This window comes from Oncorhynchus tshawytscha, linkage group LG27 (genome assembly GCF_018296145.1).
Source record: "Oncorhynchus tshawytscha isolate Ot180627B linkage group LG27, Otsh_v2.0, whole genome shotgun sequence".
Lineage (NCBI taxonomy): Eukaryota > Metazoa > Chordata > Actinopteri > Salmoniformes > Salmonidae > Oncorhynchus > Oncorhynchus tshawytscha.
Window position 1 is genome coordinate 12,880,196 of NC_056455.1, and position 14,358 is coordinate 12,894,553.

Consider the following 14,358-nt stretch of genomic DNA (forward strand, 5'->3'; position numbering starts at 1 on the left):
CTCCCGTCTTACCCCCCTCTTTCTCTCTCCCGTCTTACCCTCCCCCTCTCTCTGTATATTAGGAGGAGACGCCTCTCTTCCTGGCGGCGCGTGAGGGTAGTTGTGAGGCGGTCAAGGTCCTCCTGGCCCACTTTGCCAACAGGGAGATAACCGACCATATGGACCGTCTGCCTCGGGACATCGCCCAGGAGAGAATGCACCATGACATCGTTCAGCTGCTGGATGAGTACAACACAGTGAGGAGCCCCCAGGGCCACGGAGGGGCCCCACACCACCTGGCCGGGGGACACACCCTGTCCCCCCTCATGTGCCCCCCCAGTGCCTTCATGCCCGGCCTGAAGAACAACCCCCAGGGGAAGAAGAGTCGCCGCCCCGGGGCAAAGGGTTCAGGTCTGGGAGGGCAGCATGCCCAGAACCTGAAGGATTCAGCTAAGGCCCGCAACAAGAAGCTGACCCTGGACATGCAGAGCGCCCTGCTGGAGAGCTCTGTCACCCTGTCCCCTGTCGACTCCCTGGACTCCCCCCGCGGAGGGGCCAACAACGCCGGCTACATCACCAACCCCTGCTCCCCGGTCGCCATGCCCTCCTCGGGGCTCTTCCACTCCTCCATGTCGGTGCCCAGCACTCCCATGGTGCACAGCAGCATGATGGACGGCTCTGGCCCCTTCGCTGTGTCTCTGGCCCAGCTCAACGACCTGGGAGATGGAGGCATGTCCATGCAGGGCCGCGTGTCCATGGCCAGTCAGGTCAACCAGGGCCCCCACGGCTACGTGCTCAACGCCGGCCAGCTGGGGCTCAACATGGGCCTGGTGAGCCCTGTCAGCGTGCCCTTCGACTGGCACAGCCGCATGCCCTCCTCCTCCCAGTGCGGGGGACAGGTGGTGAACCTGGTCCACAGCAGCCAGGCGGGCATGCACCCTCAGAGCCCCATGCAGCAGCAGCAGAACAGCCTCATGATGCAGCAGCACCAGCAGAACCTGTACCGCAGCGCCCAGCAGGCCATGCTGCAGCCCACGCCTGTCATCGCCAGCACGCCCATCTCCCACAGCCCCGTCAAGCTGCCCTCCATCTCAGAGCAGCAGCAGCAGCAGCAGCAGCTCCACAACCACTCCATGGCCAGCCAGCAGAGCCTCCGCATGGGCACCTCCTCCCCATCCACCCCCCAGACGACACAGCCCCCTCCAGCCTTCTTCCAGCAGCAGCAGCAACAGCAGCCTCCTCAGCCCCAGCCAGCCACTCAGCCCACCTCTCCACAGGCCTCCCAGGCCCCTCCTCCCCAGGCCAGTGGCAGCACTGCAGGCTTGGAGGACTACCCCACCCCGCCCTCACAGCACAGCTACTCCTCCGCCCTGGATGCCACCCCCAAGCATTACCTCCGCCTGTCCAGCGAGCATCCCTACCTGACCCCCTCCCCAGAGTCGCCCGAGCCCTGGTCCAGCCCCTCCCCCCACTGTGTGTCTGATTGGTCAGACTCCACCCCCAGCCCGGCAGTGGCCGGTCCTGCCCAAACCCAGATTCCCCATGTCCAGGAGTCCAACGGCAAGATGCAGGTGTTTGCATGAACCCCCAAGGCACCTGGTTAACACCTGGTTAACACCTGGTTAACAGAGACCTGCCTGGGGGAGAGGAGAGAGGAGACGACTGGATGTAAAGGCCTGTGTGTCTGGAGTTTATGCGTCAGCCTGGTTCCAAGATTTCCATTGGATTTGGATTGACTGTGTTTTATCACGAGGACCGTCTGCTAGTGTTGTTTGCAGAGAAAGAGTAAAGGGAAATGTGTTGTCTGGATATAAAAGAACAGACAATTTAATGAAGTAAGACTTATTCTGTCACAGATGGACTTGTTTTTTTATTATTATAAAAAGTATATGAAGAAATCGAAGTCTTTCATTTCAAAGACTTAGGGATGCTCTCCTGAAAAACTAACAAACTTTTTAAAAAGTAGATAAAAGAAAGAAAAAAGCAACAATGTTGAAGGGAATTCCTTTATTTTTATTTATTGTTTGTTTTCTTCTCTCAGAAGTGCCTTTTCAGGTGTTTTCTCAGCCTCATTCTGTCCTGTCCTCTCACACAGTGTTTCACACTCACCTGTTACATGTCTTGGGCTCACCTGGGTCCAGTGGTGTTACAGGGAAAACGACTAGTGATTCAGTCTCTCTCCACCCAGCCCACCACCACCACCGGTGTCTAACACTCTGTAGGCAGATCAACATGGGGTTCAGACAGGAAGAGGAAGAGATCCCGCCTCTCTTGACTGATGTTATTTATTTAGGCCAACAGGTAAAACGCTCAGATTGGCTTGGGAACAAATATGTACTCTTCTAAGTTGGCTGTCATTAGTGATATTATGTTCTGATTTGATGAACTAGGAAAAAAAGGACTGATTAAGTATTATGTGTAAGAATGTAGAATGATGGGCGTCTCTGAAGCACTTGACAGGACAAAGTGATGGGAGGGAGGGTGATCGTGAGGTGGGGTTCTGACACTGCAATGAGGCACTCTGCTTATCCACACAGAGCCAGGAAGGCATTTAAACATTCATTACAGTACGTTCATTGGCCAGTGTTCAGTCAGACAGACAACTCAACAAAAACATTGATGTGTTAAAAGTTTCAACTTCCCATTGACTTAAGCTACGTTCTCCCCAAGGCCGTCTGCCTGTCAGTCCCAGGCCGTCTGCGTGTCAGTCCCAGGCCGTCTGCCTGTCAGTCCCAGGCCGTCTGCGTGTCAGTCCCAGGCCGTCTGCGTGTCAGTCCCAGGCCGTCTGCCTGTCAGTCCCAGGCCGTCCCAGTCCCAGGCCGTCTGCGTGTCAGTCCCAGGCCGTCTGCGTGTCAGTCCCAGGCCGTCTGCCTGTCAGTCCCAGGCCGTCTGCCTGTCAGTCCCAGGCCGTCTGCCTGTCAGTCCCAGGCCGTCTGCGTGTCAGTCCCAGGCCGTCTGCGTGTCAGTCCCAGGCATGGCTCGAGTCATCCTAGTCAGTCTCATTGGTCCTGGTCTAAAGGGCTTGCCCCCCCAGTCTGCCATCACTACTTCAGTCATGCAGCTTGTTTTCACTCATTCTGAACATTCATTCAGATGAGAGCATTATTATGCCAATTCTAAAATCAGCCTGTCACTGCCCTTTAGTTTTGGTTTTAACTCAGTTATGTGTTTGTTGTTTTATATACGTGTTGACACCATGGTATCTTTTTTGAACATGTCCTCGGTGTACTAAGCTATGTTTATCAGCTGCTATTCCTTTACCACTCCCCTGCAAACATTCCTGCATGTTGCCTGTCAGTGTGATAGCATGTTTCTAACTGCTTCTATTCTTTGACCCCTGGTCCTGTTTTTGTGTAGCCCACATCTGCTTGTGCTCTCTTGCCGACTCCATTGCGGTCATTGTTATGCGTGCAAGACCGCACACATAGATCTGGGACTCAGGCTAGCTGTCGCGTTGGCCAATAGAAGCACATTCTCTTGCGGTTCCATTGGTAATTGAGGTGTTGGTATGTTCTCCTACGGTTCAGTTACAGATAAGTCTGTGGACTGATTTCAACTCTGGTGCGCTCCAGTCGTGGTCAGTCAGTCGGTCAGTGTGAGGGCCTGGCTGGTGGGTCGGAACTGTTAGTGCTCTGTCACTCCTCAGGGAGGTGCTATACTACAGCATGCAGAGGAGCGTTCCCCTGCATCTTTAGCAGCTTGCACCCCACTAGCCACAGAGAGGACATTTACATATGACTTGTTAGAAGATGTAGAAGGAGAGAACACTACTATGTAGTGCTGCACCCCCCTACTGTAGCTCTTTACTATGGATGTCACTCCCCAGGGATCCAACTAACCCTCACAAGACCACTGCTGCTCCCTGGATAGGATACTCACTACTGGGAAAGCCAATCAGATCCTCCTCCCCTGTTCAATTTCATGACTATGTTTCCTTCACGGGTCCAAGCCTGTTCACTATAACCAGCTACTACAGTACAGTCAGACCTGGGAGGTTTCTGGGTTGGACTGATACTAGGTTCAGATTCCAGTTCAGGGTTCATTTAGTGAAGTGTTTATTTGTTGTCCTTTGATTTCCTTTCCTGGCGACACTACTATGCTCTGTCTGTACATTTCAGATATCCCAACTTCTGTCTGTAAATAATGTTTGTCCTGGGTAGATTTACTTGTTTAAGATGCATCTTATGTTTCTAAAAATGATTATGTACTAAAAAGGACAAAAAGAAAATGTACTTCCTTTTAGGATTATTGTGAAAATTGAGGATGTGACTGATATTTTATTGGTCTTGTATTATTAGAAGTCATAGATATTTTCTATCATTATTATTAATTCCTATACTTGTTTAAAAGTAGTTTAAAAATCATTGTACATAAAAAAAAAACTGTTCCACAATGTTTCTTTCTACAGACAAAAGTTGTAAAGTTAAGTCAATTCTAATAAAAACTGTAGGGAACTACATTTCTGTGTATCTTTTTGCATTCATCGTATTTTCACACATTTATATTTGACTTATAATAATGTACTAATTATTAAGTATCACATGTGATTAGAGCAAATCCTTTCAAATGTAGAATATGATGTTGATTGCCGTTTTAGTGGATGGTTAAAGGCATCGCTACGGCCTTCCTGAGACCTAGAAGTACTGTCTCCCTGAGTTTAGGAATGCCTTAGCATTTCTGGGTCAGTGACAGTACTTCTTGAGTATGTTGTTACGCCGCTGAGAGTTGTGAGTTCGTGCCCCATGTCGGGTGGAATTTACACTCTGTCGCAATTGCACAAAAGTAAACAAGTTTAAATGGTATAAAACTGAACTTCCAAAGACCTTTGCTATTCATCATTTTCCTCCAGTTCAACGTTACTCTGGGAGCGAGGAAGGATCACAACTTTGGACAACTTTCCTACGGTCATTTTATCCTATCAGAAAAATAATGAAGGTGAGATTGGTTGCCTTGAATAGGGGGTGGGGGATTATTATTCTATAATAATAATGTCTTTAAGTTAAAGTTGACATTTATTGCAGGCTTTGGATGTGCTCATTCTACTACTCCCAGTGGCAGTCAATACTCTACCGTACGATATCATGCCAGTGGATTGTGCTGATGTGTATAGAAGGGGCTTTGGACACAGTGGAGTGTACACCATCTACCCTGCAGGAACAACCTCCCCCATCCAGGTCTACTGTGACATGGGCTGTGAGGACCAACCTGAGGGGGGGAAATGGACAGTGTGTACAGTGACTCAACCTTTTGTTTATAGCCTTTTGAGCTTCATCACAGTTTGTTTCACTACCACTACCTCAGGGCTCAATCCATGTTGTTGTTTGCGCAATTAACATTTGAAGTAGAGAATGTTATCAACCCGGAGAGATGGATAAAAATTACCCTTGTGTGGAACATCTCACATTTCTGTGGAACATCTCAAAATGCCCCTCTATTCCAGGTGATCCAGAAGAGAAAGGATGGGACAGTGAACTTTTACCGTGGATGGGACCAATACAGGAGTGGGTTTGGGCAGGCATCTGGAGAGTACTGGTTAGGTAAGAGCATGACGCACTGGACACATTTGAAGTGTCTATGCTGAGATACGAAATGCATTAAATGTCTATGCATGTGTATTATTACTATCTTTAATACTCACCTCGTGTTATATGTTCTCCCCCAACACCTTGTGCTTTCCCTCAGGCCTAGAAAACATCCATCTCCTCACTCAGAGGAAGAAGTATGAGTTGAGGGTGGACCTGGAGGACTTCGAAGGAGCTAAAGCCCACGTGCAGTACTCCTCCTTCTCTGTCGACTCTGAGCATGAAGGATACAAGCTGCATTTAAGTGGCTTCAAAGATGGAGGTGCTGGTGAGTCTAAAGAACATTTCAATTTCTCCTCCTTTCCCGTGAAACAACAGTATTACAAATCTGAAAGGACTACTTGGTCGATACAGTCTGAAGAAAGTTATACTGTCAATGGAAATGTGGAACAATCCCTTCTGCATTTCAGGAAAATCTATGGATGAACACAATGGGCAGAAGTTCTCCACCTTCGATAAAGACCAGGACACTTACGTCTCAAACTGTGCTAAATCATATCTAGGAGGATGGTGGTATGGAGAATGCCACAGTGTCAATCCCAACGGGGTATATCTGTGGGGCGACTCAATCTATGGTATTGGTATCAACTGGGTGAATTGGAAAGGTTATAAATACTCTTTAAAAGCCATTGAAATGAAGATAAGGCCAGTGGAATAAGTTCACAACATCTCACACTCACACTTTACATAAAAATATTACCTTTCAAATTATGAAAATATTTGGAAAGCCACTGAAGTCTAAACATTTTAAAGCTAATAAATTGAAGGGAAAAAAGCTTTGTCTCGTTTTATTGAAGTGTTGCCAGTCTTACCGTAAACCTTCATTACACTGTTGAAATAAGGTAGAAACGCACTAATATCCTCTAAAAGCTGAAGGAACAGTTGCAGGAGTCCAGATTGGTCTGAGACACACTGAACCCTTAGTCCGTACGGCTAGGTTACCGGGTTTGATTAGAGGCCCACAAACATCAGTCCTTAACTTGTCAAAGTCTCATCTTTGTTGAGCACAGTCATTGATAGTTTAAGGAGTGGTTAGAGAATGTTCATAAGGAATCGTGTTGGTCTGAGGCGTGCATCTTTTACTAAGGATCTATCAGGAAGGTCTCAACAGTAATCTTTTGTTGTTTCTATACACAAATATGACTAGCAGAAAAGAAAAGGGGGCTTGTGCACTGCAGACTGAATCCCCCTATCTCTCCTCACTAGGTTATTCACTATCCAACCTTCTGCTCATTTGGAGCTCTTCCCTGCCCTCTTCTGCAACATGCGCAGCAGCCCCAGACTGGCAGTGAATAGACTGTCGTGCTTGAACAACAGCTTATAAAAGGTGTCCAGGGGTAGACGGCCGGTAGGGTCTGCGTGCTTCAGGGCAGTCATGGGCATGTACACACGGTTGGTCTGGTGGCGAAACGGAGGCTCCTTCGCTGTGATCAGTTGAAGTGTTTGCTGCAAGAGAGTAGAGTAGAGCGATTAGTATATTCTGTTTAACATTTAGCCACCAAAGGATGAGATGTTGAGACTGCATACCAAATAATACTAGGATAGTAGTCACAAAATATAAGATAGTAACACAACAGAGTGTTACCTCTGCTATTTCCTCGGGTGTCTGTGCGAGAGAGTTGAACACCTTCCTAGAGTAGGGCAGGTAGATCTCACGGAAGATCCTAGCAGTCTCCTCGTCTACCCCCGCGAGGTCCATCTTCTCAGCGTCCTCGTACACCTTCCTCTCAAACTCTGTCCCCACCGGACCAGGCTCCACTAGAGTCATCCTCAGAGTGGAAGGACAGATGGACAGAGCGGGGAGAAGGACAGATGGACAGAGCAGGGAGAGGGACAGGTAGACAGAGCAGGGAAAGGGACAGATGGACAGAGCAGGGAAAGGGACAGATGGACAGAGCAGGGAGAAGGGCAGATGGACAGAGCAGGGAGAAGGACAGATGGACAGAGCAGGGAGAAGGGACAGAGCAGATGGACAGAGCAGAGAGAAGGACAGATGGACAGAGCAGGGAGAGGGACAGATGGACAGAGCAGGGAGAAAGACAGATGGACAGAGCAGGGAGAAGGACAGATGGACAGAGCAGGGAGATGGACAGATGGACAGAGCAGGGAGAAGAACAGATGGACAGAGCAGGGAGAAGAACAGATGGACAGAGCAGGGAGAAGAACAGATGGACAGAGCAGGGAGAAGGACAGATGGACAGAGCAGGGAGAAGGACAGATGGACAGAGCAGGGAGAAGGACAGAGCAGGGAGAAGAACAGATGGACAGAGCAGGGAGAGAGGACAGAGCAGGGAGAAGGACAGATGGACAGAGCAGGGAGAAGGACAGATAAACAGAGCAGGGAGAAGAACAGAGCAGGGAGAAGGACAGATGGACAGAGCAGGGAGAAGGACAGAGCAGGGAGAAGGACAGAGCAGGGAGAAGGACAGATGGACAGAGCAGGGAGAGATAAAAGACCACTGTTTAACTGAGGGAATTTAACTGAGGGCTATTCCCTATCTCATGCTAATCATCTACATGAAAACATAACCTGTGGGTTCACTGTCGTGGCATTAGGGCAAAGTCTTATTACTGCCGAGTGCTGGTTTAGTTACTGATGTATGACTCATGTGAAGTGATGAGGCTGGATCTCCTTAAATGTAGACTCACTTCACACTGAACTTCATGGCTTGTACTGCTAGACTCTCACAGAACCCCTCCACAGCAAACTTTGAAGCAGAGTAGACATCATTGAAGAGTAGCCCTATCAATACAAATACAATCCATTCATTTGTTTTAATGTACGATTCTATAGGGATAAGTTTAGGAAGTAAACACCTTATTTCTGAAGCTGCATTTATGTACTGACTACTCACCCTGAATGCCCATGATGCTGCTCATCACCACAATATGTCCGCTTCGACGTCGCTTCATATCAGGCAGGACCTCCTTCACCAGCCGCACCAAGCCAAAGAAGTTGGTGTCGAAGAGCCCCTGCATGTCAGACATACTTTGACACTCCAACGGCCCAATCATGCCTACACCTGCATTACTCACTGAGGGAGACAGATACTGCCATGTCACACCCTGTTCACTCATTATGGATGACAATGTGTTATGGTGTACTGTGTACAGTACAAGTGAGTTTATATTGGAGTGTGGTTCAAGTTATCATGCTGTGTGCACTAGTACAGTGAAATGCCAAAAATGCAGTAAATGCAGTAATTTTTTAAAGTCAAGTAGAACAAAAATACACAAAAAAATTAAATAAGAACACAAGAAAGTGGATAGGCTGTATACAGGGTCAGTTCCAGGGTCAGTAGGCTGTATACAGGGTCAGTTCCAGGGTCAGTAGGCTGTATACAGGGTCAGTTCCAGGGTCAGTAGGCTGTATACAGGGTCAGTTCCAGGGTCAGTAGGCTGTATACAGGGTCAGTTCCAGGGTCAGTAGGCTGTATACAGGGTCAGTTCCAGGGTCAGTAGGTTGTATACAGGGTCAGTTCCAGGTCAGTAGGCTGTATACAGGGTCAGTTCCAGGGTCAGTAGGTTGTATACAGGGTCAGTTCCCCGGGTCAGTAGGCTGTATACAGGGTCAGTTCCAGGGTCAGTAGGCTGTATACAGGGTCAGTTCCAGGGTCAGTAGGCTGTATACAGGGTCAGTTCCAGGGTCAGTAGGCTGTATACAGGGTCAGTTCCAGGGTCAGTAGGCTGTATACAGGGTCAGTTCCAGGGTCAGTAGGCTGTATACAGGGTCAGTTCCAGGGTCAGTAGGCTGTATACAGGGTCAGTTCCAGGGTCAGTAGGCTGTATACAGGGTCAGTTCCAGGGTCAGTAGGCTGTATACAGGGTCAGTTCCAGGGTCAGTAGGCTGTATACAGGGTCAGTTCCAGGGTCAGTAGGCTGTATACAGGGTCAGTTCCAGGGTCAGGGCTGTATACAGGGTCAGGTGTCAGTAGGCTGTATACAGGGTCAGTTCAGGGTCAGGGGTCAGTAGGCTGTATACTGGGTCAGTTCCAGGGTCAGTAGGCTGTATACAGGGTCAGGGCTGTATACAGGGTCAGTAGGCTGTATACAGGGTCAGTTCCAGGGTCAGTAGTCTGTATACTGGGTCAGTTCCAGGGTCAGTAGGCTATATACAGGGTCAGTTCCAGGGTCAGTAGGCTGTATACAGGGTCAGTTCCAGGGTCAGTAGGCTGTATACAGGGTCAAATCCTGGGTCAGTAGGCTGTATACAGGGTCAGTTCCAGGGTCAGTAGGCTGTATACAGGGTCAGTTCCAGGGTCCGTAGGCTGTATTCAGTTCCAGGGTCCGTAGGCTGTATACAGGGTCAGTTCCAGGGTCAGTAGGCTGTATACAGGGTCAGTTCCAGGGTCAGTAGGCTGTATACAGGGTCAGTTCCAGGGTCAGTAGGCTGTATACTGGGTCAGTTCCAGGGTCAGTAGGCTGTATACTGGGTCAGTTCCAGGGTCAGTAGGCTGTATACAGGGTCAGTTCCAGGGTCAGTAGGCTGTATACAGGGTCATTTCCAGGGTCAGTAGGCTGTATACAGGGTCAGTTCCAGGGTCAGTAGGCTGTATACAGGGTCAGTTCCAGGGTCAGTAGGCTGTATACAGGGTCAGTTCCAGTGTCAGTAGGCTGTATACAGGGTCAGTAGGCTGTATACAGGGTCAGTTCCAGGGTCAGTAGGCTGTATACAGGGTCAGTAGGCTGTATACTGGGTCAGTTCCAGGGTCAGTAGGCTGTATACAGGGTCAGTAGGCTGTATACAGGGTCAGTAGGCTGTATACAGGGTCAGTTCCAGGGTCAGTAGTCTGTATACTGGGTCATGTTCCAGGGTCAGTAGGCTATATACAGGGTCAGTTCCAGGGTCAGTAGGCTGTATACAGGGTCAGCTCCAGGGTCAGTAGGCTGTATACAGGGTCAAATCCTGGGTCAGTAGGCTGTATACAGGGTCAGTTCCAGGGTCAGTAGGCTGTATACAGGGTCAGTTCCAGGGTCCGTAGGCTGTATACAGGGTCAGTTCCAGGGTCCGTAGGCTGTATACAGGGTCAGTTCCAAGGTCAGTAGGCTGTATACATGGTCAGTAGTCTGTATACTGGGTCAGTTCCAGGGTCAGTGCCAAAACCATATTTACAATGTGCAGGGATACTGGAGTGGTAGGGTTAGAAATGTATAGGGGTAAGGTGACTAGGGGTAATGTATCAGGACATTTGATAAACAGAGTAGCTGCAGTGTATATGATTATTGCATGTGAGTGTGTGTGTGCGTGAAGAGTCAGTATGAATGTGTGTTTGTGTTATGTTTGTGCGTGCGTGCGTTCGAGTGTGCATGCGTGGAAGCCTAATATTCACCGAGTACATCCACCTGTCTGTCTTGCAGGCTGTCCACACACTCTCTGATGGAGTCTTCACAGCAGGCATCCAGCTGTCTGATCTCCAGGGATCTGTTCAGGGTGTCCCCAGCCACTCTCTCCAGGGGTTCCCGCTTCTCTAGGTCCCTCATGGTGGCAACCACTGCCTCACACAGACACACTGCAAGTTAACAACACTTGCATTGCATCTCAACTGATGGGGTTGAGCATGTCAAATTGTCAATTTCATTTATGAAAACCACAATGTTTTACAATCAAGGGTTCAGTGCCTCTCTGACCTTTGAATCCCTTCTCCTTGGCCAGTCGTACAGCCACAGCCATCCCGATCCCAGAGGAACAGCCTGTCACAAGCACCCTCCTGGTCCCCATGGATACCTCACGGCAGCTACAGTTGCTCCTGATTGAAACTGGGTTCTCTGCAACTCTCCCAGAGTCCTTTGCAGTTGGAATGCATGGACCTTAGTGACCAGTCAACCTTGCGGCCACGGCCAGTGTGTGAAGCAGGTGCTTTTTTCAAAGATTAGAAGGCTAATCCTATGCGTCTATCCTGGGAACGCATTGGCTCCATAGACGGGTTGGCTATTTAGCAACAAAACCGACACGTGCGCAACAATGGGGCAAAACTGACGTTGTTGGCTTTTGTTGACAACATGTAAACTATATTTCGTTTACAATTTTTGTTGAAAACATAAATCAATTTGCAGTTGTTGTCTCTCAAATACGTCGTTACAGTTGTTGGTTAGCTAGCTAGCGAATTTTAGCCATATTAACATTGACATGAAATCAATCAAAACACCTCAAAACAAAAGATGGTATAAAGAACAAGATGAAACGATCCACTTCCGATTTCCCACATGGCAGTCTCTTGTCAGCTTTGCTAGCAATCTGGTCATCCAGAATTACAACAACACGCGGCATGGAAGCGCGCCCATCGTTTTCGTGACGTTGTCAGCTAACCCGTCTATGCTGTACGACCAAACCGATTGGTACAACGGGTCTGGGGGGTCGCTGCTTGCCCCACTTCATTCAGATGTCAGTAGCCTGCTGCTGATTGATTAATTTCACTCTAGAGGATAAAGTTCATTATATGGATGGCTATGTGGATTTCAGTAACAAAGCCTCCCCTCAGCCCCCTACATTAATTTCAATCACTTAAGTATTTTTGCTGGGCTTTACAAATGCAAATTATTTAATGACAACGGGTCTGCACCACTTTACACATCTAAATACATTTCTAATACAAATATTTAAGTACATAGCATACACACATGCTACCCATGATGATACATTACATCATATTATAAACTGGGTGGTTCGAGCCCTGAACGCTGATTGGCTGACAGCAGTGGTGTATAAGACATATACCATGGGAATGACAAAACATGTATTTTTACTGATCTAATTACGTTGGCAACTTGTTTATAATAGCAATACGGCACCTCGGGGGTTTGTGATATATGACCAATATACCACGACTAGGGCTGTATGTAGGCACTCTGCGTTGCGTCACAAATAATAAGAACAGCCATATACCACACCCCCTCTGGCCTTATTGCTTAATTATAATGTAATAGTGAAAGGTATGTAAGTTCTGGTCAGCCTAAATGGCTGCAACACAAAGTTGAAGAAGTTGCCAGCTGCATTGTTTCCAATGACAAAAAAAAAGGTTGCTTGGTGCTGCTATCTGAAATGCCCCATGTGCTGGTTAATCCAGCTACAGCAGGCTAGTTACAGCCGTTATAAATGGCTATAGTCTACCGGTATACTAACCTGTAGTGTGGGAAATAGTGCGCAGTTGCTACGGTGCAGGTATATATCCCACGTATATGTGTAATCTAATACAGATATATATATAAGTAAAGATTGACAATTTAGAGCAACGTGTAAACATGTAGGTTATTCTAACCAACGCTGAAGCAAAGTGAACAGTCACATAACAACGACCGAGCAGCCGCTAGCCGGATGACCTAACTGGGTCATGTCATTTTGCAAACTGTGGCTGCTTTACTGGGAGTTGTAGTTCTTTGTCGGCAATTTACATTAGGTTTTAAATCGTTGGTTTAGGAGAGGGGGCTGGTGATTCCGTGATTCAGTTCGCTTAGATGTGACAGAGTGGTGGGGACTGTGGGGGTTGTGCTACATTCGTTGGCATACAGAATATTGGAGATACAGGAATTGGAATGTGTAGGAAGAATTGAAATACAGTTGCAGTCCGAAGTTTACATACACTTCCTCATTAAAACTCGTTTTTCAACTACTCCACATTTTTTTTAAACAAACTATAGTTTTGGCAAGTCGGTTAGGACTTTATGCATGACACAAGTCATTGTTCCAACAATTGTTTACAGACAGATTATTTCACTTATAATTCACTGTATCACAATTCTCTGAACTCTATCAGAGAAGTAGTTGGTGAACCAGGTGAGGCAATCATTGAACCAGGCAAGTAAACCAAAGCTATCGAGTCTGCCGATGAGAATGTGGTGATTGACAGAGTCGAAAGCCTTGGCCAGGTCAATGAATACAGCTGCACAGTATTGTTTCTTATCGATGGCGGTTAAGATATTGTTTAGGACCTTGAGCGTGGCTGAGGTGCACCCATGACCAGCTCTGAAACCAGATTGCATAGCGGAGAAGGTGCGGTGGGATTCGAAATGGTCGGTAATCTGTTTGTTAACTTGGCTTTCGAAGACCTTAGAAAGGCAGGGAAGGATAGATTTAGGTCTGTAGCAGTTTGGGTCAAGAGTGTCCCCCTCTTTGAAGAGGGGGATGACCGGAGCTGCTTTCCAATCTTTGGGAATCTCAGATGACACGAAAGAGAGGTTGAACAGGCTAGTAATAGGGGTTGCAACAATTTCAGCAGATCATTTTAGAAAGAAAGGGTCCAGATTGTCTAGCCCGGCTGATTTGTAGGGGATAGTGAATAATGATAATGGATAATGATAATGGATAATGAAGACGACAATGGGAGTACAGTTGAACAATGTATGGATAACAGGGGATTAGTGTGTGTTAATGATCAATGTGGTGAGTGTCAATGCTCGGACTTGGCATTGGTGTCTGCAGCGGTGGCAGGGAGGTGTGAATGAATGGGAAGTGATGAGAGAAACCACCATGGGAGTGATCATTTTCCAGTTAGATGTAAAGTGTGTGTGTGTGTGTGTGCGTGTGTGTGTGTGTGTGTGTGTGTGTGTGTGTGCTGGAAGTGGTGTTGGAGGGCCAGTAGAAGGCACCCTTTCTATAAAAGTATCCCAATGCCCCAGGGCCATTGCCCTGTGTAAGGTGCTGTCTTTCGGATGGGATGTTAAACGGCTGTCCTAAGTCTCTGTGGTCACTAAAAGATCCCATGGCACTCATCGTAAGAGTAGGGGTGTTAACGCCAGTGTATTGGCTAAATTCCAAATCTGTCTCTCATACCATCATGGTCACCTAATCACCCCCAGCTTA

At 47.8% G+C, this 14,358-nt stretch overlaps 3 protein-coding genes across 4 annotated transcripts in view; 2 read left to right on the forward strand and 1 right to left on the reverse strand.

The window, feature by feature from the left end:
• The window catches only part of LOC112247367 (neurogenic locus notch homolog protein 1-like), a 43,088-nt gene extending 40,719 nt beyond the window's left edge, over nt 1–2,369 (forward strand). For both annotated transcript variants that reach the window (XM_042307039.1, XM_042307040.1), the window contains exon 27: nt 63–2,369. In XM_042307039.1, coding sequence (XP_042162973.1) covers nt 63–1,562 — 1,500 coding nt within the window. In that variant the 3' untranslated portion in view covers nt 1,563–2,369. The remainder of the gene's footprint in view (nt 1–62) is intronic.
• A 2,435-nt stretch (nt 2,370–4,804) lies between these two features.
• Nucleotides 4,805–6,322, forward strand: LOC112247370 (microfibril-associated glycoprotein 4). The gene is made up of 5 exons (XM_024416118.2): nt 4,805–4,914; nt 5,001–5,204; nt 5,420–5,516; nt 5,662–5,829; nt 5,972–6,322. Exons 1-5 carry the CDS (start codon nt 4,909–4,911, stop codon nt 6,217–6,219), a joined length of 723 nt encoding a protein of 240 aa, XP_024271886.1. The 5' UTR covers nt 4,805–4,908; the 3' UTR covers nt 6,220–6,322.
• LOC112247371 (retinol dehydrogenase 8) lies at nt 6,323–12,853 on the reverse strand. Its single transcript, XM_042307052.1, has 7 exons — nt 12,682–12,853; nt 11,190–11,346; nt 10,892–11,053; nt 8,417–8,596; nt 8,211–8,304; nt 7,147–7,330; nt 6,323–7,007 (listed from the first exon to the last, which is right to left on the reverse strand). Exons 2-7 carry the CDS (start codon nt 11,278–11,280, stop codon nt 6,792–6,794), a joined length of 927 nt encoding a protein of 308 aa, XP_042162986.1. The 5' UTR covers nt 11,281–11,346; nt 12,682–12,853; the 3' UTR covers nt 6,323–6,791.
• Between the last annotated feature and the right edge of the window lie 1,505 nt (nt 12,854–14,358).